The 26558-nt window shown below is 41.6% G+C and overlaps 1 protein-coding gene across 1 annotated transcript in view; it reads right to left on the minus strand.

The window, feature by feature from the left end:
- The window catches only part of LOC104252902 (bifunctional heparan sulfate N-deacetylase/N-sulfotransferase 4), an 86158-nt gene that overhangs the window by 41981 nt on the left and 17619 nt on the right, over positions 1 to 26558 (minus strand). Inside the window, exons 2-3 of the mRNA XM_059826839.1 lie at positions 13110 to 13197; positions 7752 to 7906 (exon numbers count right to left, since the gene is read on the minus strand). Of these exons, the coding sequence (XP_059682822.1) occupies positions 7752 to 7906; positions 13110 to 13197 (243 nt within the window). The remainder of the gene's footprint in view (positions 1 to 7751; positions 7907 to 13109; positions 13198 to 26558) is intronic.

Here is a 26558-nt window from a genome sequence, read left to right on the forward strand (position 1 = left end):
CAGCAGGTTCTGCTGGGGCATCTTCAAGTCCTTTGCAAAGAAAGGCTTTTGGTTCATTGACAAAAATTAAGTTAAATGTGTGGGGAACACTTGTTCATACATCCCATAATGCAACCACTTAAAATTATCCATTCCTTATTAGGAAAGATCTTAGGTTACTGACTGATCTTGAAAAAAAGAAACCCAAACTCACTATTTCATAAGTTACTGAGAGGAAAATGTAATTTCTGCTTATTAATGTTGTTACCCACCTGAAAGGCATGAGTCAGTTTAAGGGTGAAATGAGGACTAGCTCTATAATGAGAAGTGTTAAATCACTCTTTTCTCCGTTTTTTTGCCATGGACGTGTATAAAGGAAAAAGCTATATCTAAAGGTTTCTGAAAAATGTGGCCATTTATTATTCTGCCTGAGTAGTCGATGATGCTCACACTGTCAAATATAGTGTATTAACTTAAACATAGTGTATTAACTTGAATCTACAAACCTTCACCAAGCCTGTGTTAGGGAATATACAGACGTGAAATGTGAGGCAAATGTGTCCTGAAGCTAGATAATGAACGCTGCTCTGAATGATATGTCCAAAAGTAGGTGTCTGGATGAATACATGCAAAATCCTGTTTATCTACTTACTATTTGCTGCTGGTATTGCCATAGCAACAGAATGGTGAAATGGTAATCTGCCACTCACAAATAAAATAAGGCAGCTTTTTGTAAGTTCTCAATATAAAAAGCTAATTAGCCTCTGAATAAAACCTGCACACTACATAGTTCATCACACAAATACACGTCAGTCGCTCAGAAACCCAATCTGACTTTAAGAAGAAACAACTAACAAATGATCAGATTTTTTTTGTCAGTTCCATGTTCAGTTTACTTGGGAAAATTAAATATTGTATGTCCTCTTTTAGTGATTTCTGTCACTCTGTTTCCTTTTCCCTCTCATTTTGTTATTAAATTTAGTTTGGGATTGGGAACTAATATGTTAAAGGAGGAGTATACATTTGAATCTAAGCTGTTGGGTAAAATGGGAGATGCCTGTAGTGAGTATAATTTCTGAGATATATTCTAAGGAACAATTTCCTACAAGATTTTACTGGGTTATTTTTACATTCAAGACTTCCATTGATTTTCTTTTTTTCATTTCCAAATTTGTTCAAAAACTTTGTGTGTGTGTTTGTCTAGTTTGGAAAACTTCTGGCCCTTTTTGGCACTGAGAACAGCAGCATTACGTTCCTTTGCACGCTTAAGCTGGGACTCCAGACCCGTTAATTTTGGAGAGGTTAAATTTGTATTCCTATTTTACTTGTGCGTTAAGAGACTTTCAGTTCTAATTTAAATGGCAGTGTAAGCTGAAGCTGCAGCAGTGGATGAGTTTGATATTAAAGGTGAATCACTGTTATAACCTGTGAGATAGGGGGAAGAGGACTAAAACTTTTCTAGCATTTTTGGCAGAAAATTCCCCGAGTTGTCGCTGCTTCCCGTGCATTGATTTGCATTGTGGAGCTGTCTTGGGAGCACGCGACCTGCCTTGTTTTAAGGGCTAGACCAGACTAGAGGATGCTTTCCAGGAGCATGCCTCGTGTCCTCCAGGCACTCGTGAGCACGTGGTACGGGGATCAGAACTACTACCAGCTCGAAATAACCCTCCCTCTGATAGCTGCATGTGGCCAGCACATCTGGCCAGCGGCAGCCGCTGCACGTGGCAGAGCCCAGGGAGTCGCTGTCTCACGCTCGTGCTGCTGCACCCAAGCCAGAGCAATGGGAACTGGGAACTCATCATCCCGCCAACGCAGCCTGGCTTATCCGCGCACCCTCCAAAGTTACCTTGCTCAGAGCCCATGCGGAGAACTGGTACTGCTATGGGTGATCCGAAAGGCTGAAGCAATCTGCCAAGGCTGCTTATCTCTCTCAATTATCAGCTTTGTTCAAGCAAGTGAAGATTTGCTTGAAACTCCTAACCTCTTTTGACCTTCCTATTTGTACAGAAATGAGCTGTTTGCCATGAGTCAGCATGTGCCATGTGTAGTTATTCTGCACCTGTAAAAAACCTCTCTGCTAAAGGAAGGGCAGGTAACGCAGAATGGGCACTGCTCTCCAGGAGGTATATTATTCTCAACAAGTAAGTTTACATTCCTGTAGCAGATTTTCAGTGAGCAGATGTTGGGAATTTGAATAAAAAACAGCATCTAGAAGATTGACTATTTATATTAGCAGGATTTTGTCCGACAGAAAAAAATCCAGTTTTTGATTGCACCAAATATTACATGTCCTTGTTAAAACGCAGTGAGAGATAAAATGAAACAAGAACTAAAACTGCTATAACACAACCGGCATTCTGGTTCTTAATGATCACTGGTGATTTGTTTTACAGAAACATCTAGTATTGGCCATTGTCAGAGAAAGAATAAAAAAGCAACCTTTTAATTTATTAAATCTTAGGTCCACTGTAGATCTTTTCACACAGTCAGTTGAACTGCAGCATTCCTTTTATTAGATGAAAAAGTTAACAATACAACGTCAGATAAGTTTGCTAAACTTTTTGACTTTGTCCAACAGGAGGTGATAGATTAAATTTAGTACTTTTTAAGATGTTACCTTCCAAGTTTAAAAGATTTATATAGGCTTTGTATATTTTTAGTACTGGGATCTATTTCTAATATTGCTGCACAGGGGTGACATTTCCTGTAAGAGATTATATGTTACTATATCAGCTTAAAATACTTAGTAAAGTTGCTCTTATTTGGTAAATGAATTTGCTACTTTCTTGCTTGTCAGCACTCATAAAAAAGTTATGTTGTATTTTATCCTTTATGGACACATGATTTTTGTTCTCAAGGGTTACATTCCTGGATAATTTTTATTCAAGAAATATTTCAGCCTTCAATTACTTTAAATTTAATCCTAAACTTTAAAAATCGGTTTCCAAGCTCTCTAGCTAGACAAGACGGTGATTGAGATATGGGGGCTCTGTGTGTTGGTATTTGCTTTCACCATAGTTTTTTAAATCGCCGTGATGTGCTTCCTTGCCACGTGGCTGTACAATGCACCACGCAGGGAGTGGAAGGGGTCTTAACGAAGCGGGTTTTCTGGTGTTAGTGTCAGATCCAGGATTGACAGGGACACGGGAAAAGCCAGCTTTGCGCCAGCCTTACATAGCAGCCTCCCAGATATCAGCACAACTCCTGTCCTAGGCATGCTTCGCACCGTAGCAGACTGCCAAGAGGCAGAGAAGATGTTGGGATTTAAGACCTTAGGTTTCTGGAGATGTGAAATGAAGAAAGGCAGTCCAGCACTGAGGAAGCTACACGTGACTAGGAAACGCGTAGGCTCTGCGTGCGCGTGGTACCAAATAAAGCTGAGAAAGTAGAGACAGTCTTAGAGATGTGCTGTCAAAGCACGCTCCTGATATGGACAAAAGCACTAAGGAAGATGGACTATTTTGGAAGAACCTTGAGGTTAGGCAGAATAGATCTCATCCTGTCTGCAAAAGACAATGTTATCTTGTACATGCAGACCATTTACAGAACATTTTTAGAGGCAATCTGTAGTGGGCATCTCTCCTTCCCAACATTAACTACAGATATTAATAATGGGACAAATTAGACTCTCTTTTCATCACATGTAGATACTTTGCCTTTGGTATGTGGTCACTGGTTTTCATATTCTTGGTATTTAATTGCTATATTAAAAGCTCATGGTTTCTTTGTGGTTCGGGCAGCTCAAAAGTTTAGGCAGAGGAAGCGCTAATGTGCATCTGTAGTTGGTTTATACACAGGAGACTGAAGCCAAGGAGTGTTAGTAGACAGGCTCTGAATTGATTTGTTTGTTTTCTATACGTTTATCCGAATAGATTTCTTTGGTTTGTATATGTCTCTCACTTCTTTGTATCAGATCACAGCTACCTTTTGACAGCTGATGATAGTTTTTGCCCTGTCTCTACCGTGCTTTGGGCACACGTGCTCACAAATGAGCACAGAAGGATAATCACCGAGCAAACAAATCAAGAGAGGAAATAAAGAGCTACAGGCTTTGGATTAAGTATATTCTACTTGTTTTTGTCAGATAAGGATGTACAAAAGGGGGGACGAAAGATATCTTGTTGTTAAAGGATGGCCGTGAAAACCTGGTTCGTTTTATTTTTGGAATATGTATTATCAGAGACTTCTGCTTGCGCAATTTATGTCTTTGTGTATCAATTGCATTGCCTATAAACAAGGCGAATAATACTTGAGATACTATCAGTTCATAGAATTTAATCCAAGGCTTAATCCATTAGTGTCTTTAAAGGATTTTGGGATCCTCTGATAGAAAAAAAACAAAACACAACCCACAAAACACGATCAAGTCAAACCCAACTGATAATAACAATAAATACCATTTGCCATTTCCTTAGCCAGGCTCCGAAGCATACGATCCGTATTTACCTAAATAAGGTGACATTGGGATAGCAAAGTTCTGGGTAGTCTGCAACCTTCTTTACCAGACTTAAAACCTCTGGGTCTTGTTTCTCTGAGTCTCCGGATATCATGAGTGCTTGACAAGAGATTTGGCAGCGAGGGCTGTGGGAGTGGGGCTATGGCTGGGGGCAGCTGTGGGGCCCATCGCGCAGGCACACGCGGACAAGGATTTTGCCAGGCAAAACTTCCCGCACTGCCTGCCAGATCCAGAGCAGCGGGGCAATAACATCTATGAAAGATATGAGAAAGCTTCTTCCTCTCGCCAACTAGGCATGAAACAGTAGAAATTATAAATATCTCGGTGACACACAAAATACAATAATTTGGAGGGCTCTTGTTCAAGGCAGCCTCCTGATTCACAAACAATTCACGTGTAAGGGAATCCTTTAAAGACTGTTGATTTTACTAAACCCCAGATACACAGAGGTATACATACCTGCACTGAAATCAAAGCAATTAGATACCTAATTAGCAATTAGTTGTATGTATACAAAACTGTTTAGATATCCGATTTCTACATGTGTTTTGTGATACGGCAGTTTGAGGCAGGATGCAATTGTCAGCTTCCATTTTATGGAGCATCGTTATGAGGTATGGATATATCCGTATAAAACAGAATGAGGTCTTTTATCTAGTTGCCAGCTGTAACACCTGTATTTCTTGCCTGTATTCAGCAGACTGTATGCGTACTTGAGCTTCTGCAAACCAAAGATTATGCATACGGTGTAAATATAAGAGCTAATAAAAATTATGCTTATGTACATTTATAGCTCCATGCGATAATATCCATGAAATACTGTTTCAGGTGAACTGGCTTGTGTTTATTAAGCTCGACTTTAATCCACCATACTCAAGAGTAGGACAGTTCTTTCATGAAACCTTTTTCCCCCAGTGAACAACGTCAATCCCAAGCCTGATACTCTCTTGCATGGAGAAACTGCTGACTGTGATGGGATTTGGGTGTAGGTTTCTGAACAGTGTGATCTCTTTTAGCTTTCTTCTAAAATGATAAAGCCAGGAGGAGCCAACAGCTCATAATGAACAGAATTTTTGTTGTGGTATTTGGGATCTTAAAGCAACTTTGACTATTCTTCTTGGGTATAATGCTGTGCTCTCCTATCCTGAAGACCCTGTTACCTTCTTACCCATGTTTAAAAAAAAAAAAAAAGAAGAAATACCACATTATGTGAAGAATGAATGTTATCATACTTCCAAATAATTATTGCAGCTTTCCTTGCAGAAACTGACACAAAGTGTCATCTCTACCTGCAGCTAAAACAGGAGGTGGGGAGATACGATCAATAAATGGGAAATGCAAGAGAAAATGACGTCAGCATCAAGTGCGTTCCCCAACTATAATACTAAAGATATTAGACCACAAATAAAACATGTATAACATCAAGCAGATTTTCTATGCATTGTTCTAGGTTTCTGATTTAAATTTGGATCTGCACTGTGAAGTCAAAGAGTAATGAAAAGGGGTTTGCTTTAAGTTTGGAGGACATACAGAAGTGCAGCTGTAGAACAGGGGGTTTCTTTCCCAAGTAAGATATGATGCTGAGGATGAGAAAGCAGGGGAGGATACAAAACTACTCTGAAGTCATGGCTGGGACCTCTCTGAATAGCTATCAGGAAGATAAATTTCTCCCAAAGAGAGGATTTCACAGGAAACCTTTTGAAAAGAAATGTTCTCATAAGTAAATTGTATGGCTCATATAGATTCAAGGTCAAGAGGTTGGTACAACCCCTGTCCAAATGTTAGCAGGAAATAAAACTGTAATAACAGCAGCCTTTCACTGACATCAGCTTCTTATTTATAGGCACCCTACGGAGTCTCTACCCTTCAGTGATGATAGGGACATGGCCTTTATCTTTCTGTAGTTGAAGGTGCAAACAGATTCTATTACAAGCCCTGTTTTCAGGCTATGCTGTAGACTTTACTCCTAAAGGTGGTTTGAATGAGAGGACTTCATGTTTCCTGAAAATACTAGGAGGATTTCCCCATAGGTTTAAAGATGAATGGACCATGTATTTTTGAGAGTCAGATTACTTAAAAAATTACTCTCGCATTTAAAATCTCAGCTGTATTGGGGTGTCTGGGCCAGGCTACACAAAAGGCATGAACAGGCCATGCCAGGAATGAAGGCTGACAGTAAAGCAGAACTGTAGAAAGGAAGAGAAGTCATCCAAAATGCCTCTGTACTAACAGCCTGGCAAGCAGGAGATGGGAAGTGGGGAAGTCTGGCAAGAAGAGTAAACAGTTAAGCCATTTTTAATGACTTTTCTTTAAAGGTTGTTAGGAAAATATTTTTGTAAACAAGGGAATAATTTGCTTCCAACGGCTTGCTCAGGCATCTGCCTCTGCCGGTTTCCCGAAGCGCCTCGGCTCATGTGAGGGATGGGAGGAAGGGGCAGCTGCTGGCTGGCCTTTCTGAGCTGCGCAGGGCTGAGGCTTGCGTTCCCCGAGCAGCAGAGAAAGCCCCGCTGTGTCACGCTGCTCTTTTCAGTGGCTTTGGTTGCTTGGCATTTCTACGCCTTATCAAAGACCACACAGTGTCTTTTCCAAAGCGAGCATTTATAGATTTCAGGTTTTCTTTGTCATGCTCAATAAGCAAGTAGAATTACCCTGGAAGGACTCTAAACGGTTTCCACCTGACCTCAGAGTACAAGTACTCTGAGCTCTGGGCAATGCTAGGGGGATAGCTCTTGTAAGTTAACAACACAAATGAGCAAAAATAAAATACCATTATCTATAAATATTAGCAACAGGTTAGCTATGCAAAAAGCATATTTTCAAGCAGGTCATCTAAATAAAGCACAGTGAAATCCAGCAGCTTCATTTATTTCCTTCATTAGCTTCGAGATTTCTCACAAACCATACACAACTTTTAGGGTTCGCTGCAACTTTCTCCCCTCCCCTATTGAGGATGTTCACACTAGACTTCAGGAAGCTGATAACCTGCATATAAAACCCTTCCTAAAGCTTAAAAGGCCAGCTGATATCTGCTGAGACGTCACTGCTTCGGATCCCTATGGTCTCACACGGTTGCTTGGGTGAAGGGTTGCTACCTCGCCAGAAAGCCTGTGTCAATGACAAAGGCTAAGACAAAATTCAGCCCAAGTTTGAGTCACAGACAGGCTGATTTTGGGCTGAGTTTCCAATCTTGATGCATTATTTACATACCTAGGTAAATATATATATGTATAATACAAATACACATAAAAACAGCTTGGAAAGCATAGCTATAACATGCAAAAATATCCTAGTGAACCTTTTGGTAACTTTTACTCACCATTGCAAATTCTTTGTTGAGGATCATCTGCTCCACCAGAGATGACTCATTGTGGAAGAGGTGAGGCTGCATGTGGCTCCACATATGGGGAAACCACCAAAACTCATTCACAGATCTCAACAGCAGGTCATCACCTTCATCTTCCTCTTCAGTCCCTGCAAAAGAAAGATAGATTTAAAAAAAAAAAAGGTAATAGAAAAGCAACAGCAGAAAATGCCCATAACTGTTTTTTAAACACAGAAGAGGCTGCCATAAAACCTAATGTCCTTGGCCTGGATGTCTCGCTGTGCTGCAGACAGGCTCTACCATATCACAAAAGGAGTGACGTGAATTACCATGGATGGTAGCTACCCCTTTCTATTCCTGGCATGGCGTTAACTGACAGTAATTCTAACAAGAACTAATTTTCAAGGGCTGATTGTTGTGCTCTGTAATGCACTAGGAGTATTTAGAAGTTCAGGCTCCCCGTGAAGGTGGAGATTGGATGGACTTATTGTACCCACACTGCGCAGTTGTAGCTGGCCCAAGACAGCATCACGGAGAGTTGTGTGCCAGAGTCTTGCCAACACCCCCCGCCCCACCACCTTGTAACTACCTCATTATTAGTCCCAGTAAATTGAAATCTGATGATTTCTGGTAAAGTGTGAAAAAAAGTTTAAAGTAGTTTCAAAATATAATTAGGTGGAAAACATGAAGCTGTAACAGCAAAGGGGTTCCAAATGTTGCTTCCTGTGGTTCAGTAGGACAGGACAAGAGGAAATGGCCTCAAGTTGCACCAGAGGAGGTTTAGACTTGATATTACTGAGCGAGTGGTGAGACTCTGGAATAAACTGCCCAGGGAGGTGGTGGAGTCACCATCCCTGGAGGTGTTCAAGTAACGTGTGGACGTGGCATTGTGGGACATGGTATAGTGGGCATGGTGGGGTTAGTTGATGGTTGGACTTGATGGTCTTACAGGTCTTTTCCAACCTTAGTGATTCCGTGATTCTGACTATTCAGTTTTTGCCAGGTTTAATCTTGAAGTAAAAACAATAAAAACTCCTGTGTTAGTGAAGTATCTGCTTCAGACAGAAACAAGCATGTGTGGTTCTAACAAAGAAAACCTTCCAAATAATACAATGCTGCTTCAACCATCTGCAGACATATGTCTGCAGTGTTTTTTCAAATTGGAAAGGCACAGTTACTTTTCAGTAACTTCACCCTCAAATTACTCAACAATAGTTTATTAGCAGCCTTCCTCCTTGTTCCTTTACCTTTTAAATGCTTTTATTTAACCTCAGTCAAAGAAATAGTTGTCAAAATCAGTCTACTGATGCAAATGTAGTTATCTCTTCTTCTTACAAGCCTTTCAATGTTTTGCAAAACTCATTGGAAGTAAATGCTCCGTGGATGTCACTGTTTACTTTTGTGGCATGAGGCAGGAACGTACAGAGATGGCTGTTCGGTGCATGCACTTCAGCTCTTTATTTTTATTTTTCACTTCTGCAGTGTCTTTTGAAGAACACTACTACACAAGGAGAGCATTGCTTTGAAACTTTCTCCTGGTGTCGCCGAATCACTTTACTCCCCTCTTTGCAGCACTCTGCAAGTTCTAAAAAAGTCGCTCCCGCTGATGCGAGTGCTGCTGGAAAAAGGAAACAATCTTGTTTTCAAGGTAATTCCTTATCAAAAAGAAAGGACTGGTGGCTGCTCCTTCTGTGAATGTCTGCTCCTTCATGCAAAAGTTCTGTATACTGCATCTGTTGAACGACCGCTCTCTTGTTTTTTGGGGAATGTGGTTCACTTGCAGTCACCCAGGCACATGCAAGGGAAAGGTGATCAGGGAAAGAAACTTAACACAGGCTTTCCAAATAAGACAGAAGAGAAAGGGATAGGGGTTTGTGCAGCCATTGAAGATCCCTTTGGTAACCGTAAGGTAGAAAACTGAAGGTAGAGATGAAGAGGAAAAGAAGTGGATATTTGAAATATATAAAGAACTACAATCAGTTGGCATAAGATTAGGTCAGAGTATAATTTAGTGCCTTATTAACATTTGATGTAGAGTATGGTTCTTGAAATAATTTCATTATTAAAAACTACATTTTTAAATCCCATTTTTTCCTGCTAAATTCTTTGTAAATTTAGATACAATTAATCAAACTCTGCACTTTTTTTACTGTAACAAAAATCAAACAAGATAAAGCATAACGCTTTCCAGTTTAAACAAAAACATCCCCACCCTGTAATGGCAGAGCTGAAACAGAAAGTTTGGAAGTTTGGTGGTGGTGTTGTTTTTGAGGATAATTTTCTTTACAAGCCTTTAAAAAGAGTGTTGTTTGATTTTTATAAATTCTTCAGTAGCATTATTTCCAAAAAAATCTCATGCAAAGGTTTCACGGAGCATTTGGTGAGTGCTTATATTGTTTAAATATTTTTGGCCACTCCCTTATTCAGGGTATTGGAGGCAAAATAAGGGATTTTGAGGTTTTAATTTCTTACCCGATCAGCATTCTTTATGTAACTTTCTATGTCCATTTTACTGTGAAATCTGAAAAATGCAGTAGACCTACAATCAAGGAGGTGAACATATATCTGCCTTGAGATGTAATATGCACTTGACACAGGTAGGTAATAATTCAAAGTTTGTTTGCGCATAATAAATAATCCCATGTTTTAAAACTACAACCATAACTTAGAGGTCTCTTTTGAGCTCAAAACTGAAACTAAGTTTGAAGTTGCTATCAATAATTGTATAAATCTTAAATGCAAATCCTGACAACGTCTTAATTTCTATTGCCACAGCAGGAACGGGTAGAAAGTGTTTGCTAAAACTGCATAACTAATAGGGTCTACTCAGTTTTTTGCTACTAGCGTTACGTCTACAGCACATAGTTTACCAGTGCCACAGAAGGGAATGGTGGTGATGGTGAGATGATGAGCAGAGAGGCTGATGTGTCAGCTATCGTACTTGTGCGCAGGCATACCGACTGGAATTGGTATTTGTAGTCCAGATGTCAGCAACATCTTTTGATGAAAATGTATAACTGTTTAATCTGCCAACACATTCCCACACTCATCTCCCCCCTGTAGTTTTAAAATGATCCAAGTTTTGGAAAGGAGAGCAAAATCACATGTTAAGGAAGTCAATAAGGCACAGCAGTTGCAGTGCGCTAATAAAACGGGTGGAATATGATACTAAAAGCCTCTTTGGGTAAACAAGCCACATTCACAGTAATTAAAGAATACCTTTCCATGTTTTATTTATAATGAGTCAATACAGTGTATATTGCACGGAGAATACTTTGAAACCTTTCCACTAAGCTGCTATGACAAAATGCCACCACCAACCTGTAAATGAAGCGTTCACTTAAAAACTCAGGTGCATCGCTGAGCACAGGCAGCAGCAGGTCCCTTAATGGAGGCAATGATATGCTTCAACTCATTAAGTAGTTCTGTGCTATTTTTGTAAGCCTTGAAAGCCTTAGGAGAACAGGCACACATTCTCCTATTTTCTCTCTCAACAGCAGGAGCAAATCTGAAATTGGTCAGCACTACATCAGCTTGGCAAGAAAACCTGTGACAACGATATGGAAGCCGTTGGGATGAAGGAAGAAAGTGTATTGGCAGGTCAGGGATTTGATTTTGTAGCAGGGCTGCGTGTTTTGTGCCAGCCACTGCTCAGTACATCATAGTATTTATAGTAAATGATCTCTTTCTCCAGCTCCTCCCCTCCTTGAATTACCTTTCTCTGCAGTGGAGACTAATGGCTGATACCAGCTCTACTCTGTAGATGGCCACAGCCGAGCAGCATCCTACTTTAGAGCAGCTCAGAGCCCTGGGCTATTTTTGCTTATTTTGCTGTATTACGTGTGTGTCCAATTAATCTCCAGAAGGAATAACTACAGAGGCAAGTCAAGATGAAGTGAGGAGAATACTGAAGTTCTGTCTCCGAAGTTGCTCTCTAATCACAGGTCTGCCACTGGCTTGTTATATGACTCCAGGCGAGTAATTCCGTCTCTCTCTACCTCTCATTTTTCTCAGGCTCTCCAGCCTATATCTTTAGTCTGTAAGGTTTCCTGGGCAGCAGCTGCTTAGCATTATGTGCTTGCACAAGGGGAAAACAGCCTGGACTTTGAAAGCGACAGTGATACAAAGACATAATTTTGGTTTCCTTCTCTCTACTCATCCCTCAAATGCTTCCTCGCCTCCCAGGGACCTCTGTACCCTCCTAACGGGTGGTGAAACAGAGATGTAAGAGCTGGGTAAGCTCTGTTTGGTGTTCAAATACTGGCGATGAAAATGGGAGTACTGCTGCCTACACGGAGAGGGGTGACCTGCCTTACTCCACGGCTACCTCATGGCCCTTGACAGCTGGGACCGCATCGTTCCCAGCTTTTCAAGCTCCCATCCTCTTGCTGCTGCAGTGACGTCTCCTCTGCTCCAGATAAGCTTCTCAGCTTCCCTAGCATCACTCAGTGAGTGTCATGAAATGTGGCTGAATGGGTTGACAGCTGAAGATTTCAGAGCTGGTCCTCAAAGGTGGGAAGGGTGTGGGGTTTGGCAAGGAGAAGGATGGGGGTGTCTCCTTTGAAGTGAGTCGCTGAATACGTCTTTTTTTTGCCTTAGCAGTACTAGGGAGCAGCATGGCTCAGTGGCAGCAGAGGAAAGCCTGAGTGGAGGGTGCAGCAAAGTGTCAAGAAGGCAAAGGAGGAGGAAAAAATAAAAAAAAGGGCATTGTGCTGTGGAGAAATGGAGCAAAAGAGAGAGAGGAGTCAGGACGAGGAGGAGATGTAAAAGCGCCTAATCTTCCATAGAAACACAGTGCAAGTGTGCAACTTGCTGCTGCAGAGAGTGTGAAAGGAGCAGGGTTTCAGTACAAATTTCTTTTCATCTTGTTTTCCTTTTATCATCCCTCCTGATTTGCAGACCACTGAGATAAATTACTTTCACAGTCATAACAAAATCTTGTGCATCCCATTCAAACACTTCTGCCTCTTCAGAGGTTATGAGACGTGATTTTTTCAATCTTTTATATTTCATTGTACCTATCATACTAGAAAAACCTTAGTATGTCTTCTGTGCTGTCCTGTCTTCTGTGGAATTACAGAGATCTTAGCAGTATTTGCCTCCTTTATAACCCTAAGATTTACTGCCACACATCTTTCAGCAAAGCGCCAAGGGCATCTACATATTCCTGAGAAGCTCATCCGTAGAGCACCTTTGCTCCTTTGGTCACTGAATGCTAAAATGGTGGAGCATGTATTTCCCACTGATCCACTGAGTCGATGTGTTATTTAAAAAGGGCATGTTTAAAGCTAGGTTTAAAATCCTGTCACCTATTTAACTGCAGCTACCTGAGAGCATGAAGTTCCTTCTTACCTGTGTGGTAAAATTTTCCTGAAAATCCAAGGTTGAAGGTAAAATTTGCAACCTGAGTGCGCAGTAAATTTTGAGTCTCTAGTAAAGCCTGAAATAAATAAGAAATTAACATGCATTTAGAAAAAGGAATATGAATTTTTGGAATGCCTCATTTTAAAAATTGTGTCCAACTGAGGAGATACAAAAAAGAAGATCCTGTTCAATGTTTCACATTTTATTTTTGGCTCATTCTTTTTTATAAGACTATTACAGTGAGCTTAATTTGTTCCATCAGAGCTGGATGGTCTAGCAATGCTAGTAATAGTACCTAAGTACCAAAGTAGGTGACGGTTCTGAAACTTAGGCCAAGGTACTATACATTGTTTGCAGTGATCTATGGCTGGACTTGAATCCAGCCATTCAGAAGCAGCAATGTACTAAAATCACTAAGTCACCTGTGCTTTGGGTTATTAATGAAGCTTGATAAAATGTGCTTAAAACCCAAAGTAAAAATAGGAATGCTACTTGCCATCCAGATGTGGAGGCGTTGGGATTTACTTACCTGCAGAAACTTTTTTGATTCTGTCTGAATACCAAATTCAGGCTTAAGAGTGAATGAGCAAAACTGCAGTTTTGACCTCTGGTAGAAGTAGTGTCTGGGTCAGAAATCAAATCTCTGTTTATTTTTATTGTCTCCTCCAACCAAAAGGTAAGACCAATCTAAATGAAATGGAGGAAAAGGGTATTGCTTACAGAAGAGATAGGTGTGGTCTTGGTCACCTATCCATTTGTTCTTGGACATATTTCCCATCACTAGAGAGACAGAAAAGGTGGTTCAGCCTGCGTGAGCTATCTACATTTACTGTTAGTTATCAACTCTGCATTGCTTCTAAAGATAGCCCTTGCTGCACAGATATTTGTCCGCTTTCAATCACCAGCCCACGTAATTTGGATGTGCTACATATGTGAGATGGATAGTGCATTTATCTCCCTGTTGGTCTTGCCAACGTTGAAGGGGTTATAAGCTCTCTTTTCATCAATTTTCCATGTCTCCATTATGTGGCTCTTGAGAAATTTTCCCATTATCTATTAATAACATTTCTATTGATCGAATGTTCATGTTCTTGCACAGTTTAAAGACAAAATGAATACAGTGGTATACACACAGTCCGAGTCCAGCTAATGTTTCCTTTCATTTGAAAAAAGTACATTTTGCATGGTCATTAGTAATTTCACGTAACAGGCAAATAGTTTCACCTTTTTGCTCAACCCACTGGTCTAATTTCAAAAACACCCATAACAAACTCTAGTTGTGACCATTAACCAAAAGTATCGCCCGTCCAGTGCAAATGATGAACCCGGGGTTTAAGCAGCTGAGATTGCAGACTGATGGCCTGTGCAATCCTAGCCCAGAGCTGAGCTGAACTGAGCAGGTCAGGTTGCTGTGGTCTCATGCTTTATCATATTTCCTTTGCACTGCAATGGGTTGGGAGGTGCTGTCAGCTTCTGTCAGAGTTTGCTGTAGGACATAACTCCTTGAAGTTATTGACTCCCTCCTAATTACGCAGATACTTGGGCACCGTTCATGTTGGAGCACAAGCCTCCTTTGAAGCATCATTTGCTAACGGCCGCCTTCTAAAGAGGCATCGTTCAGGTGCCAGGCAGCTTGGGGGTGTAATACAAAAGATTGTCAGACATTGTGCATCTGCCTTCATTTTTTAAATAGAAACATTTATTGGGCATTAAGGAAGTTGTAAAACAAAGATAGTGGTTATTGGCTACAACAATCACAGAGCAAATTCCTTTCCTTGCTAAAGGAAATAAAGTGATATAATGTCAGTAAATCTTGTGCTTTAGCATTAAATATTAAGACAGCAGTATGGTTTCCACCCTGTCTTGCCAGACATTTAATAAGTTGATTATTTCAATCCTGTGACAATTTCACATGTGGGACTATATTTACATAATATATAACAACTAAATGTTCACTAAAATGTAAAACCTTAGAGACGAAGAGCACTGTTAGCTAAGACATTGAGGAAAATCCCCAGTAGGTAAAAACTGGCACTAAATTGACACCATTAAAGTCACAAGCATAGAATCTGAGTCATTATATTTTAGAACATAATTTTCCAAGCTATCTAGAGCATTTTATATATGTTGAGAAAGACTGATGGGCTGCGCAAAATCAATTCAACTTTCCTTTGAGGAAAGAATATCTTGAGAAATTATCATCGCTTAACATACAGTATAAGAAGGTACACAAACCAAACATTTTATCACTTTGGTTTTTCTCTCTGATTTCCTTCACACTCACGTCTCAATAAGAAGACAGAACTGCAGGATAGGCAGAAGCCTTCCAGCCCAGTGAGGTCTCATTAAAAACACAGAGTGAGGATTAAGATGTAAATCCTGTAACCTGCAGTGTGTCAAGCATTTTTCTCTGCCTAAAGGGCAAACCTGTCACTCAAGCTGGATTTCGCTTGGTCCTGAAGACATTTTTAATTGCAATTTCCATATATGCATATTAATTCATATAAGATGCAGCTAAACTTCATTTTCATGACCTCACCTAATTTTAATACCAAGAAGATACCGTCAGTTAAGGCAGTCCGAACTTATTTTGTCACTACGCGCCTGTTTGTGGAGGGAGGGGTTAATGTCTTCCACATCCTTAATATAAAAAAGCCGTGTCTGTTTGGGTGATTAGAGTCTGCCTTCCCTATTTTTAATAAATATGTATTCAAACCAAATTGCTAATGACTCATACTGCCTTTGCTGTAACTTTGCACAGTAAATCATGACAACTTTTGTCTCCTGTAGGCACAGACCTTAACCGCACGCAGCACAGAAAAGTGCCGCGGCAGGAGAAGAGCAGACAACTTCTTCCATCGCCCTTCTCACACTCTTCTGGGTGGGTGAACCCCTGTTTCTTTGCCTGCTGGTGAGGATAGCTGCAAACCCTGCTGCTCGGGCAGCCCTCCGGCTCCCGGGCGGCGCCGGGTGGAGGAGATGCGCGTCCCTGGCATCCAGTGCCAGAAACCTTCCCGGAACTTCAAGTGATGCGGGAGGTATTTATTTTATTCTGAAGGGTTTGCAGGATGGGGAAGGGCTGTTGAATTTTAACAGCTGGAAATCCTACCCAAGCCCAGGCGGGAATACAGCTATTCTCACTCTGCCTGGTCCTGCTGTGCCGTCCCCAGCGCCCTTTGGCAGCCCTCCGTCCCTGAGAACGCCCCTGTCCCATCCCCATCCCTATTGCATGCTGGCCTCGGGACTGAGGGAGGAACTGGTAGGGGCTGCCCACAACTTCAGCAGAAGGGAAATTCGCGTAGAGGAAAACGGATTTTTTTTAAAAAAAAACACATGACAAATCTGATTTTGTAGAGAAGATTTTTCTCCTGGATATTTCATCTGACCGCAGTCTTTAAGTGTGTTAAAGCAACAGCTGGAACTCACTGTTGTTTTATCTTTGGAGAGTTAAATAGATCATGCTAAAGAATTATTGTTCTCCAAGGAAAGAACCATGGAGAACACCTGCACATGGACAAACAGGCATGTCTCGGTCCCAGGCTAAGCAAAGGGTGCAGTTTTTTTAAGGTAATCCAAGCTGGTCTTTCAAACACAGAACCTTAATTGCCTGGAATCTCTCAAAACTCACGGGTTTAATTTTATTAATTGATTCTTTGCTTTGTCAGTGAGGCTTCTCTCTGTGACTTCCACAAGATACGGTTTCTTTTTTATATCGCATTTACATTCAGCAGTATTTTACCTTAATCCATATAATTACCTCTTGCAGATTTGAAGTTGCTGTGTCTTTATTCTTCATAATTGGTGCATCTATTAAGCAGAAGTGATATTTTCCTGCTATGTCCTTGTTAATTATAACTCTAGCCTTCATTTACATAATAAACTTTTTGGGGCAATTTCTGCAGTAACATTTCAAGCCTAATAGGAAGCAATTTGCTTTCCTTTATTAAGTACATTAAAACTTCATGCCCCAGACATCATTGACTGTAAACATTTGATTCTGCTCAAATTTAATGCACCAAGGCATTTTGCTCTGCCATATTAGGTTTATTTATGTGCTATGTTCTGGATTGTTAGCTGCTAATGAGACTTCGGCTCTTATTGCTCTGAGGCCTGAACACTAACCTCATTTTAATGAGTTCATTATTTGCTGCCTTCTGAATGGGAGACAACAAATTTTCCTTTTAATTAAAGGTCAAAACACCTCTGGCTAAAGAAAGTGAAGAGGTTATCAAATCCTTAGAGAAGGTAAAAGAATGACTTTTCCTGATTTTGATGCCAAGCATGGGCAGGTCAGGCTGAGGTAGAAGGTGTTTCTCTGGGGACCAAAACTCCAAATCTAAGCTCAGTGATAACACTACTAAAAGGTGGTACTAGTCTTCCTAAGACACTGCAAAAAAAACCCAAAAAACAAAACCACCCCAACAACAAAAAACCCCTGAAAGTCAGCCAAAGTAATTAAAGAGGCTTTACTCCTAACCCAAAGGTCCGTGTGGATCAATACTACTGCTAAAGCATGAGCCCTTCTTTGCATGTGCAATGATTTATAGGGTGCAGAGGACAGATACCAGATTAATTGAGCCAACAAAAACTAATCTCATATTTCTTACTGGGGAAAGTGAGGCAAATGTGATCAATATTGGGGGCTGTTTGTAGCGAGACAACCATGCGTTTGTGTGCGTGCAAATGCACGTAAAGGGGATCGGTGAACACTTGCTTTGAAAATAGAGTGGAAACTTCAGTTAAACCAAAAAAGGATTCATTAAAGGAATTAATGCGTGGTTTCTTGTCCTTTGCCTAGCATTTTACACCTGGTCACCATCTTAAAGGCAGGCTAACAAACTTCTGTTGACGTACCTCTCATTCGAGAAGCTGTTCACATTGCAGGTAATAGTTTTAGAGACAGGAAGACTATTTGGGAAAGACAGGACTGGTGTCTGTGAGAACCGCTGGTGAAAACTTCGAATCTCGTTTTGAAGGAAAATTCTAAGAGTTTGTGAAACATAGACATTGTTTGGCATGAAAACTAAAATTGTCAAAATGTCCTTATGACAGCTCTAAACGTTATTTCTGTAAAACGGAACTAAAATTCCTGACCCTTGCAGAAGTTCCACGGACCTTCCCAGAAGTTTCTGAACATGTCCATGAGCATCAGGAGAAGCCTAAGAGGGACCCAAGATTTGCAGGACTCAACATTACCCCAGTGTGGAGCAGGAAGCCCAACGTTTCCTTTGGGTCCCTGGTTATGCATGTGGTCTTCCAGAGGCAATATTGTGAATGTGAATTTTGGGAACCAGCAAAAACTCAAGATCTTGGAGGTTCCTGTCTCTGTGGCAGGGATCTCTGTGGTCATGGTGGCCAGGGTCCCCAGCCTATGCGGCACTCCACTAGGTAGAGCTGCCCAAGGAAACGATCCCCAGTTACTAGATGGCCTGTCCATGAATCCTGTGCAATGTGGAGGAGAGATGAGGAAGGAGCTAGTTCTTAATGTAGTTTGGAAGGAGACCAAGGGAAGGAAGGGAAGTTAGGTATTTCAACTTTTCAGTGTATCTGTAATTTGCTGTCATCATGAATTATTTTATTTCCACAGAGTCACTCTAGGAAGTGCTTCTGGCATGGGAGGATGTGCCGGTGTCTGGCATCCCAGGGCTACATGGCCAAGGTTACGTGGCCTCAATGCCATCTGAGGGATATGACTGAGAATCCTGTCAAAAATGGGCAAACTTGCCATTACTCAAAGTCATCATTCATTTGGGAATGGATCCTAGTGGTGGGTAGTGATTCCACTGCTGCAGTTTTTTTTTCTTTCATGTATGTGTGCATGAAATATATATATGCTCACTATATACACATTACTATTTATTTATGTGTACTGTAGGTATAAAACATGTGCAAATAGAGAAATGTAGATTTTCTTTACAGTAAATTTTCCTATATATATAATGTTTATATACACTGCTTAGTAAATAGGATTTTTGCCTGGGACAGGTTGCCCAGAGAGGCTGGGAAATCTCTGTCCTTTTAGAGATGATCTGATCTAACTTTGAAGTTACCTCTGCTTTGAGCAGGGGCTTAGACTAGGTCACCTCCAGAAATCCCTTCCAGTCAAAATGACTTTAAGATTTGACAAAGATTTTCCCTGTTTTTTTCACTTCAAGACAGTTTTCTCAGGCTTCTATGGTACATACTTGTTATTAACGCCAAGAAGTCCTTTAATGCATCTCTTCATTTTTGTTCCTAACATCTGCCCTCAATCCTTTTGCAATTATACAGCCCTGAGGTTCATTCCCAAGCTGTTCAGCGCAGCATTTTGCTGGTGGTCTGTGGAAAGTTGGAGGACTACAAAGTAGTAGTTTTGCTCTTGATTTCCAGCTGAACATTTGTAGAGAAGAAAAGCAAAGCATACTTTCAGCAATGTTTCTTTCCACTGCAAGTAGCTGCTGTCAGGATGTGATTTTTGATTGTCTCTTCCTGCTCCTGTTCCCTCCCCGAAATCCACACTAGGAAAAGAATCTGACAATGCCTGATGTGGTCTTGGCAATCTTCAAAGCCAATGCAATCTTCATAGGACTACCACGAAATAGTAATAATCACAGTAACCATCATAAGGATGGTGTGAAATAGCTAGTCACTGTTTTTCTGATAGGCAAACTGATTTTTTTTAAAAAGGTCTAGCCTGACATCACTGACAGGGTCACTGCAAGATCAGGACTCCAGGTTCCTTAGTTTCAGCTTTTGGTTTGGAGCACGGATTTCTGCCATAAGGGGGACAATCAAATCAGCTGTATCTGCACTTCTTAAAACATATCTCGGTGAGGAATTTATAAACCCAGTGAAGCGGAGTCATTCATTTCTGTGTGGTGAGGATTTCAGCCCACTTCACAAGCTTATAACAGAACGTTAATAGAAAATTCTTTAATACTGTAGTGCAGGAATTATAAAGAATTCCCATTATTGACTTGCTGGCTAGATCTTGAAAGGAGTTTAGGGGTTAAAGTTAGCCAAATCCTTAATGGGATTTTGAAGTCACTCATCTTATTTACCCTACGCCAAAACTGATTTGAATAGCTGTTAACCAGGCCCCGGATCAATGGGCAACTGTCGACCCTCACAGATCTACATTCCCTCTTAAGACACCTTTCACCCGGTGCATGATACAAATGGTGTCATTCCCAGCGCTGGCTGCAGACCGCTCGCCACACGCAGCGAGGCGAGCAGGGCTTTGGCCATTGCCCTGCCTTCCTGAGATACGGGACTTCACTTCTTTTTGTGTTTATGTCTGTGAAGTACTATGCTAATCTATAGTGCCATATAAATAATTAATAGGAAGGTCTCTGATGGTGCTGAACACAGCCAGCTCTGTCTGCAGATCTATTTTTTATTACAGAGCTATTACTTGAGTCTGTTCAGCATTTCCCTTGAGTAGCTGTCTTAGTGTGAGGTCTGAGAGGATATGTGGGTTTATTTGAAGCAAGAAAAAAGTCATGTTTTGCGCTCATATGTAATATGTTTATCGCAAACAGAAGAATTTATTTTTCCTTTACGAGTGGAATATCCACTTTATCAGCTCTACTTCTGCTGTTGTTTTGTAACTCTGTCCGAAAGTCAGAAAACTGTCAGGAGTCTAATTGCATTTAATTCAGCACAGAGGAATGCATCTGTTTCAGTAAAGGTTCAGCTAGTTTCAGCTGAATGAGATGAATGGGCTGATACTGCACCGAATTTACCAGCTACTCATGACTAACTGGCTAATAACATCACTTGAGAACTTGGAAGGTGATTTTTGGTCAAGTATTATAGGAGAGACGATGCTAGGACAGTGAGACAGATACCCCGGCAGTGAGAGCACCTTGACCAACTGCACACGTGTGGGGGCATGTATATAAATACCCATGGCAATTATTCAGTCTCTCTTCTTGGAGAAAGGAATTCATAGCCGTCCATCTTGTACTGGTTAGAAGATCTAGCAACAAAAAGCTTAAATGAAGAGCAAGGGAACAGTCGAACAGCGCTAAAAGTATAAATTAAAAATCACAGAATCACAAAGGTTGGAAAAGACCTGTAAGATTATCCAGTCAAACCATCAACCAACAAACACCACCATGCCCATTAAACCATGTCCCACAAATAAAGAGCATTAATAAAAAGTGGGGTTTATTTTAACCAGGACCACATAGATGAGTCAATGCAATTGCTTCCAATTTTCCAGCAGTATCTGGCTGGGGAAGATCAAAGGCATTGGGCATGGTGGTGAGCAACCACGGGACCTGCTGCTGGTACCATCGGAGCAGCATATGGCTGCAGTGGCTACCTGGTAGCAGTGATGGCTCTTCTGTGTCAGCGTTATCTGCTGAAAAGATTTACAGCCTATTTGGGAAATCACTGAGGGTCTTTAATACAAATCACTACTGATTCTGAAGGATTTTTTAGGAATACTAACCAAATCTGCTGACAAATCCTGGAAGGGGAAAAACCAGCACGTGCCCAAGCTGAGAACGGGTGGTGATTCCCCATGGCTGTGCTGGGGGGAGAGCCTGCTGGCACTAGCCCCGCTGCTGACCAAGCTCCCTCCCTGCAGGTTGCATACAGCAGGAACAGGAGCTGGTGGCACTTTCAGCAGGGCAGTGAAGGGGCTTAGAACTTATTTCTTATCAATTCTGATTTTTCAAATGTTTAAGTATTTTCAGCAATAGAAATCTGTCGAAGAAAGGCTCTTCAGGCTTGGGAATCAGGAGAAGGTAACCTACCAGCTGTAAATGAAGGGGTTTTGGTCCAGTTTTTAAAACAAACAAGATGATCAAGAATGCTTAGTCTAATTTAAATAGCTCTCCCATCTTCTCCCAGGCCACCTGCCCACTGAACGGAAAACTGTGGTAAGTATTTTGCTCTCTGAATGAGATAACAAGCTAGATAGAGTGTCCTTGCAAGGCCACGGCCCCTTCTTCCTTGTTTGTAATGTGACAGCAATATCAACATTAGCAACGTCGTAACTACCTCTTTACAATGTGAGATGGAATTTAACTGCTGTAGTAATAGCTCAGCTTTCTCGGAAGGAACTGAAGAATCTACTTGAAGCCCATCAGCCGTTCCTCCTCCTGTTGTTGCAGACCATGCTGGAAAATATACTGAAATGTGAGATTTTCCTGCTATCTCTCTCTTTTAGTCTCTCCAGCTGCAATGGTTTGGTTGCCTCCAAGCAGAGTCAGTAAAGGCAGCCCTTCATTAAGAGATGCTTGTCTGAAAAACAGGTCAACTCTGCAACTTTCTCTGCTGGTTCCTTCTCCCTTTGGACATAAGGTTCTATTTTTCTTGTGCCTGGATCTACCTCTGAACTGGGGTCCCATCCTCTCCCACCTCGGACGTTGAGTTCATGGCAGGTCTCAGCGGCAGGGTGCTGCCCCGGTGCTACGCTGCTTTCCCCTGCCCGTAGCCTGCTCCCAACAGTCTTGGAATGACAGTTTGGAGAAGGAGCTGGTCCGTGCTTCCCCCAGTGTGGAGGGAGCCAGCCCTGCTGTGTGGCGTGCCATGAGAGCCCTTCCCCTGCCAAGACAAGCGTCCCCGCCCTTCACGGAGATGAAGTCTGGTTCTCTTTGCAGTCTGATCAGTTTTGCTGGCTGCTGCCTGGGGAGCACCGAGTACAGCCTGACGCTGTTTCCTGCTGTTTTCTACTCCTTTCAGAGGCTCTGTGGTCTCTAAAGAGCTAAAAGCCCCAGCTCCTGAGCTCCCTATGGCCGCGGTTCTGCTTGGCCAGCACAGCAGCGGCACAGAGGAAAGAAGAGATGCTTCTTACATCTTGCCCTGTATCCACATCTGCATGAGGCAGGTGGGGTTTGCCCATCTGTAATTCTGTTGGAGTGCTAGCGTGAGAGAGGCCAGAAAGGCAGAGGCAGAACCATCATCTAGCTCTGATCAATCACAAACCTCCCCCCGCTAAAATAAGTGTTGAACGGCAAAACCATCTAGAGGCTTTAAAGGGACAACGTCAAGATTTAAAATAGTATGTTAACAAAAAAATTCATGTTCAGCGATCATGATCCTGTTGCAGCAAACTGTATTGGTGTCAGTCACTGTGCTGCATGTTACTAATAGTAAAACACAGAGACTGGTATTTACAATTCCTCTCAAGTAATGTTTAGGTCATGCCAAAAAAAGATCGAAGTCTTCCCTTTTCTGCACAATACAAATACAGAATAAAGAACAAGTAAGATCAACAACTGCATTTTCTTTTAGTTGTATATGCTATCTTTCTTTCTCTTCTTTCTTGGTTGTTCAGAATAGCTTCTTTAAGCAAAAAAAACCCCAACAACAAAAAACCCCCAACCTGCTATAGGTGGGCACTCGGTTGTTATAAATTATTTAAGGGTTGGACTAAGGGAGGCTATCTTATTTATCTTCTTTAATTTGTGGATTTGGATGTACTATAGGTTTAATCAGAGTGGTTTTCTGCTCCTTTACTGCCCTTGGAAAGCATTTACTTGGGTAACTCATCAAAAAATAAAAATTCCTTAAAATTCTCATCATGGACATTTATCTCAAAATTCTGAACTCCTACCAGCAATCTCAAATTTCTACTTTAAATTTACTGCTTAAAAACTGATATATATGCTTTGTGGTGGAATTAAGCTTTTTTTTTTTTTCAACACACATTCAATCATAAAGGAGAGATTGGAACAGAGGTGATATATTCAAAATTCAGGTCTGTCCTTCAGTTTTCAGAATGGGCGTGTTTGTGCGATGATGGATATAACTAGTGGCTTTAAGAGGGTACATCCATATGTTTAAATGAAGAGCTTCTAAAGCTTTCAGACTGGGAGGGGGAACAAGGAAACCACAGCAGTTACTAATTTCTCTGTTCCTTCTGTCAGTGGTAAAAAATGGGGATATCCAAGATATCGAAATGCAGGGGGACAGAGCAGAAACATGGCTCTTCCCCAGCACTTTTTTGTCTGTGAACAGATATTTTAAAACTCGTACGCTCAGTGTGCGGACTTTTCCAATTCTGTTGTCTTTCTTATCGTTAATTGCTCTTTTTCCTTATAACCCTTTCTAAGGTACCTAATGGGAAGCTCAAGTCATTCATTCAAATAGTTTCTATATACCTTTCACATCACTTCTAGCACCTATACAGCAGCTGTGTCTGTGGTCTGTTATCTTTTTCCCCTTTGCAAGTCTGTCCATTGCCCACCCGCTCCATAAAAAACAGAAACCAGGGAGTATAAGTTAATGGGATACCGAGGAGCACCATAGAATCTTTTAGGTAGGAAAAGATGCTTAAGATCATCAGGTCTAACCATTAAGCCAACACAGCCAAGTCCACCACTAAACCCTGTCCCTCAGCGCCTTGTCCGCACATCTTTTAAATACCTCCAGGGATGGTGACTCCACCACCTCCCTGGGCAGCGCAGAGCAGCTGCTGGGCAGGCACGGCACTTCTGCCTTCTGCCAGCAGCCTCGAAAACCCAAGTCCCTGTGGACTCCAGAAACACCGATGGTTGTGCTGAGGTGCTCCCAGAAGCTTTGGAGACAGATGGGAACAAGATGACAGGCAGCAGTCATTGTCCTTTCCCAGTCTAGCCTTGCCCATCTCTTTCACTGTGCTGTACGTGGGGGAGAGGAAGGTACATCCTGAACAGGTAGGAAAAGTCACGCTTAGTTGCGCTGTAAGTGAAAGCATACCTTACAGCAAAGAGGTAAAACCATTTTCTGCTCTTCTTTTTGGGCAAAGTAAAAAATGTCTTAAGATTGGGAAAGGGCTGTCTTTTAAATTATTGTGGACTGTTTCTTGAACTATTTACAAGTAACATAGCCATATCGCACAGTCTCCTTTGCATTTACTTCCAATGATCTAGGAATGCTTCAGTTTTACAGAAAGCCCAAACTGTATTTAATCAATCTGTTAGTTTTATAGGTCCCCTTTGATCCTCAGTGGATTGCAATTAGACATCTGGCTGCAGTCTGTAAAAAGTGTAACTGTGCTAGAACTGGAGTGCCTAAAACTGAGTAGGCTCACAGAAACCTGTGCCAGCGCAACATCTTTCTTTGTTCTCGAACAAAAGGATGGCTCGCTAGGAAACTCAGCTTTCCCTGGTGGGGCTCACTAGGAAACTCAGCTTTCCCTGGTGCGGCTTCGGAGACTTCCATGTTTTTGTCAGTTATTCTGAAAACTGTAGTTTGCAAAATCTTGATGGGTAAGCATGTGCTTTAAAAATCGCTAGGATTGAGTGTTGCTTTTTAATATTTTTGAGATGTTTGATACTTGTCTAGCAGAGCTTAACTTTTTTGACCCTTCTTCCTTCTTTGTGACACTGTCTTGCATTATCTAGGGAGCTCACTTCAGTGTTTTGATCACGTTTGTTAACTGGACTTGGAAGTTTCTGTAAAATGAAAAGGGAATTGCAAGGGAAACGTCCTTGCTTTACACCACGCTCATCTCTTTTACCAGAGGTCAGGCTGCTTCTTCCACCCCACGTCCTTCAAGTTTAGAATAGAGGGAGATAAAGCCTGTTCTGACCTCAAGGATGGGTTCAAAATTCCTCCATCCCAGAAAATCCTCCTGCTTACCACTGTTTTGTTATCCTTCCCAGCTTGAAAACAGTGTGGTAAGTTGTCCAGGGAAGGAAGCTGGAAGTTCCAAAGCAAAATGGCAATGCCTGTGGTAAGTTTCTACTCAATTATCTTGAATAGAAACATCAAAGGCCAGTATGTTCTCCAATGAAATCAAGCCGGATCACCAAACGAAGCTGACAAATTTGAAAGCAACCATTTCAGAGATTCCAGTAGGTTACTTTTTCATAAAGCTAAGTAATTTTAAGTAAAACTGAGAAGAAATGTCTCCAAGAGCTAGAGGAAATGCTTCAAGTCATAGATGTATGGTTAAAAAGTATCATCACACCTTTCCAAAAAGTGGGAAAATTATACTCAGAGCAAAACTGAAGTACTGCCCTTCTTCAGATCGCTCCGGATTAGAGACTTGGAAAAAACTCAAACCTGCACCCTTGAGAAATTCAAGTGGTACGATGTAATTGTCGAAGAGCATGAAGAAGTCTTTCAGCCCTGCCAGTGACTTCCTAGGAAAGAAACTCCTGATAACAGGGAGCCCTTCTACCTGGCACCACAACCCAAGGCAGGGCCAGGGGCAGCGGATAAGTCCAGCCTTCTGCTGGTTGTGACAGATGAAGCTGGACGCCCAGATCGCTGGATGAATTTCTATGCCCTGTGTTATTTAGAATGTCGCACCAAATTATCCCAATGGTCCCCTCTGGCCTTCCCAGCTTAACCTTGTGTAGGTGCTCACAGGGAGCCAGCCCGTCCCAAGCCCCCTGAGCAGGGAAGAGGAACAGCCGGCTCGCTGGGCTCTGGAGAAGACCCTGAGCAAGGACAGTAGCAGCTCCCTCGCCCCATCAGTGGGAGGTCTGGCAGGGAATTTCAGGCACCAGAGAG

This window comes from Gavia stellata, chromosome 19 (genome assembly GCF_030936135.1).
Source record: "Gavia stellata isolate bGavSte3 chromosome 19, bGavSte3.hap2, whole genome shotgun sequence".
Taxonomy (NCBI): domain Eukaryota; kingdom Metazoa; phylum Chordata; class Aves; order Gaviiformes; family Gaviidae; genus Gavia; species Gavia stellata.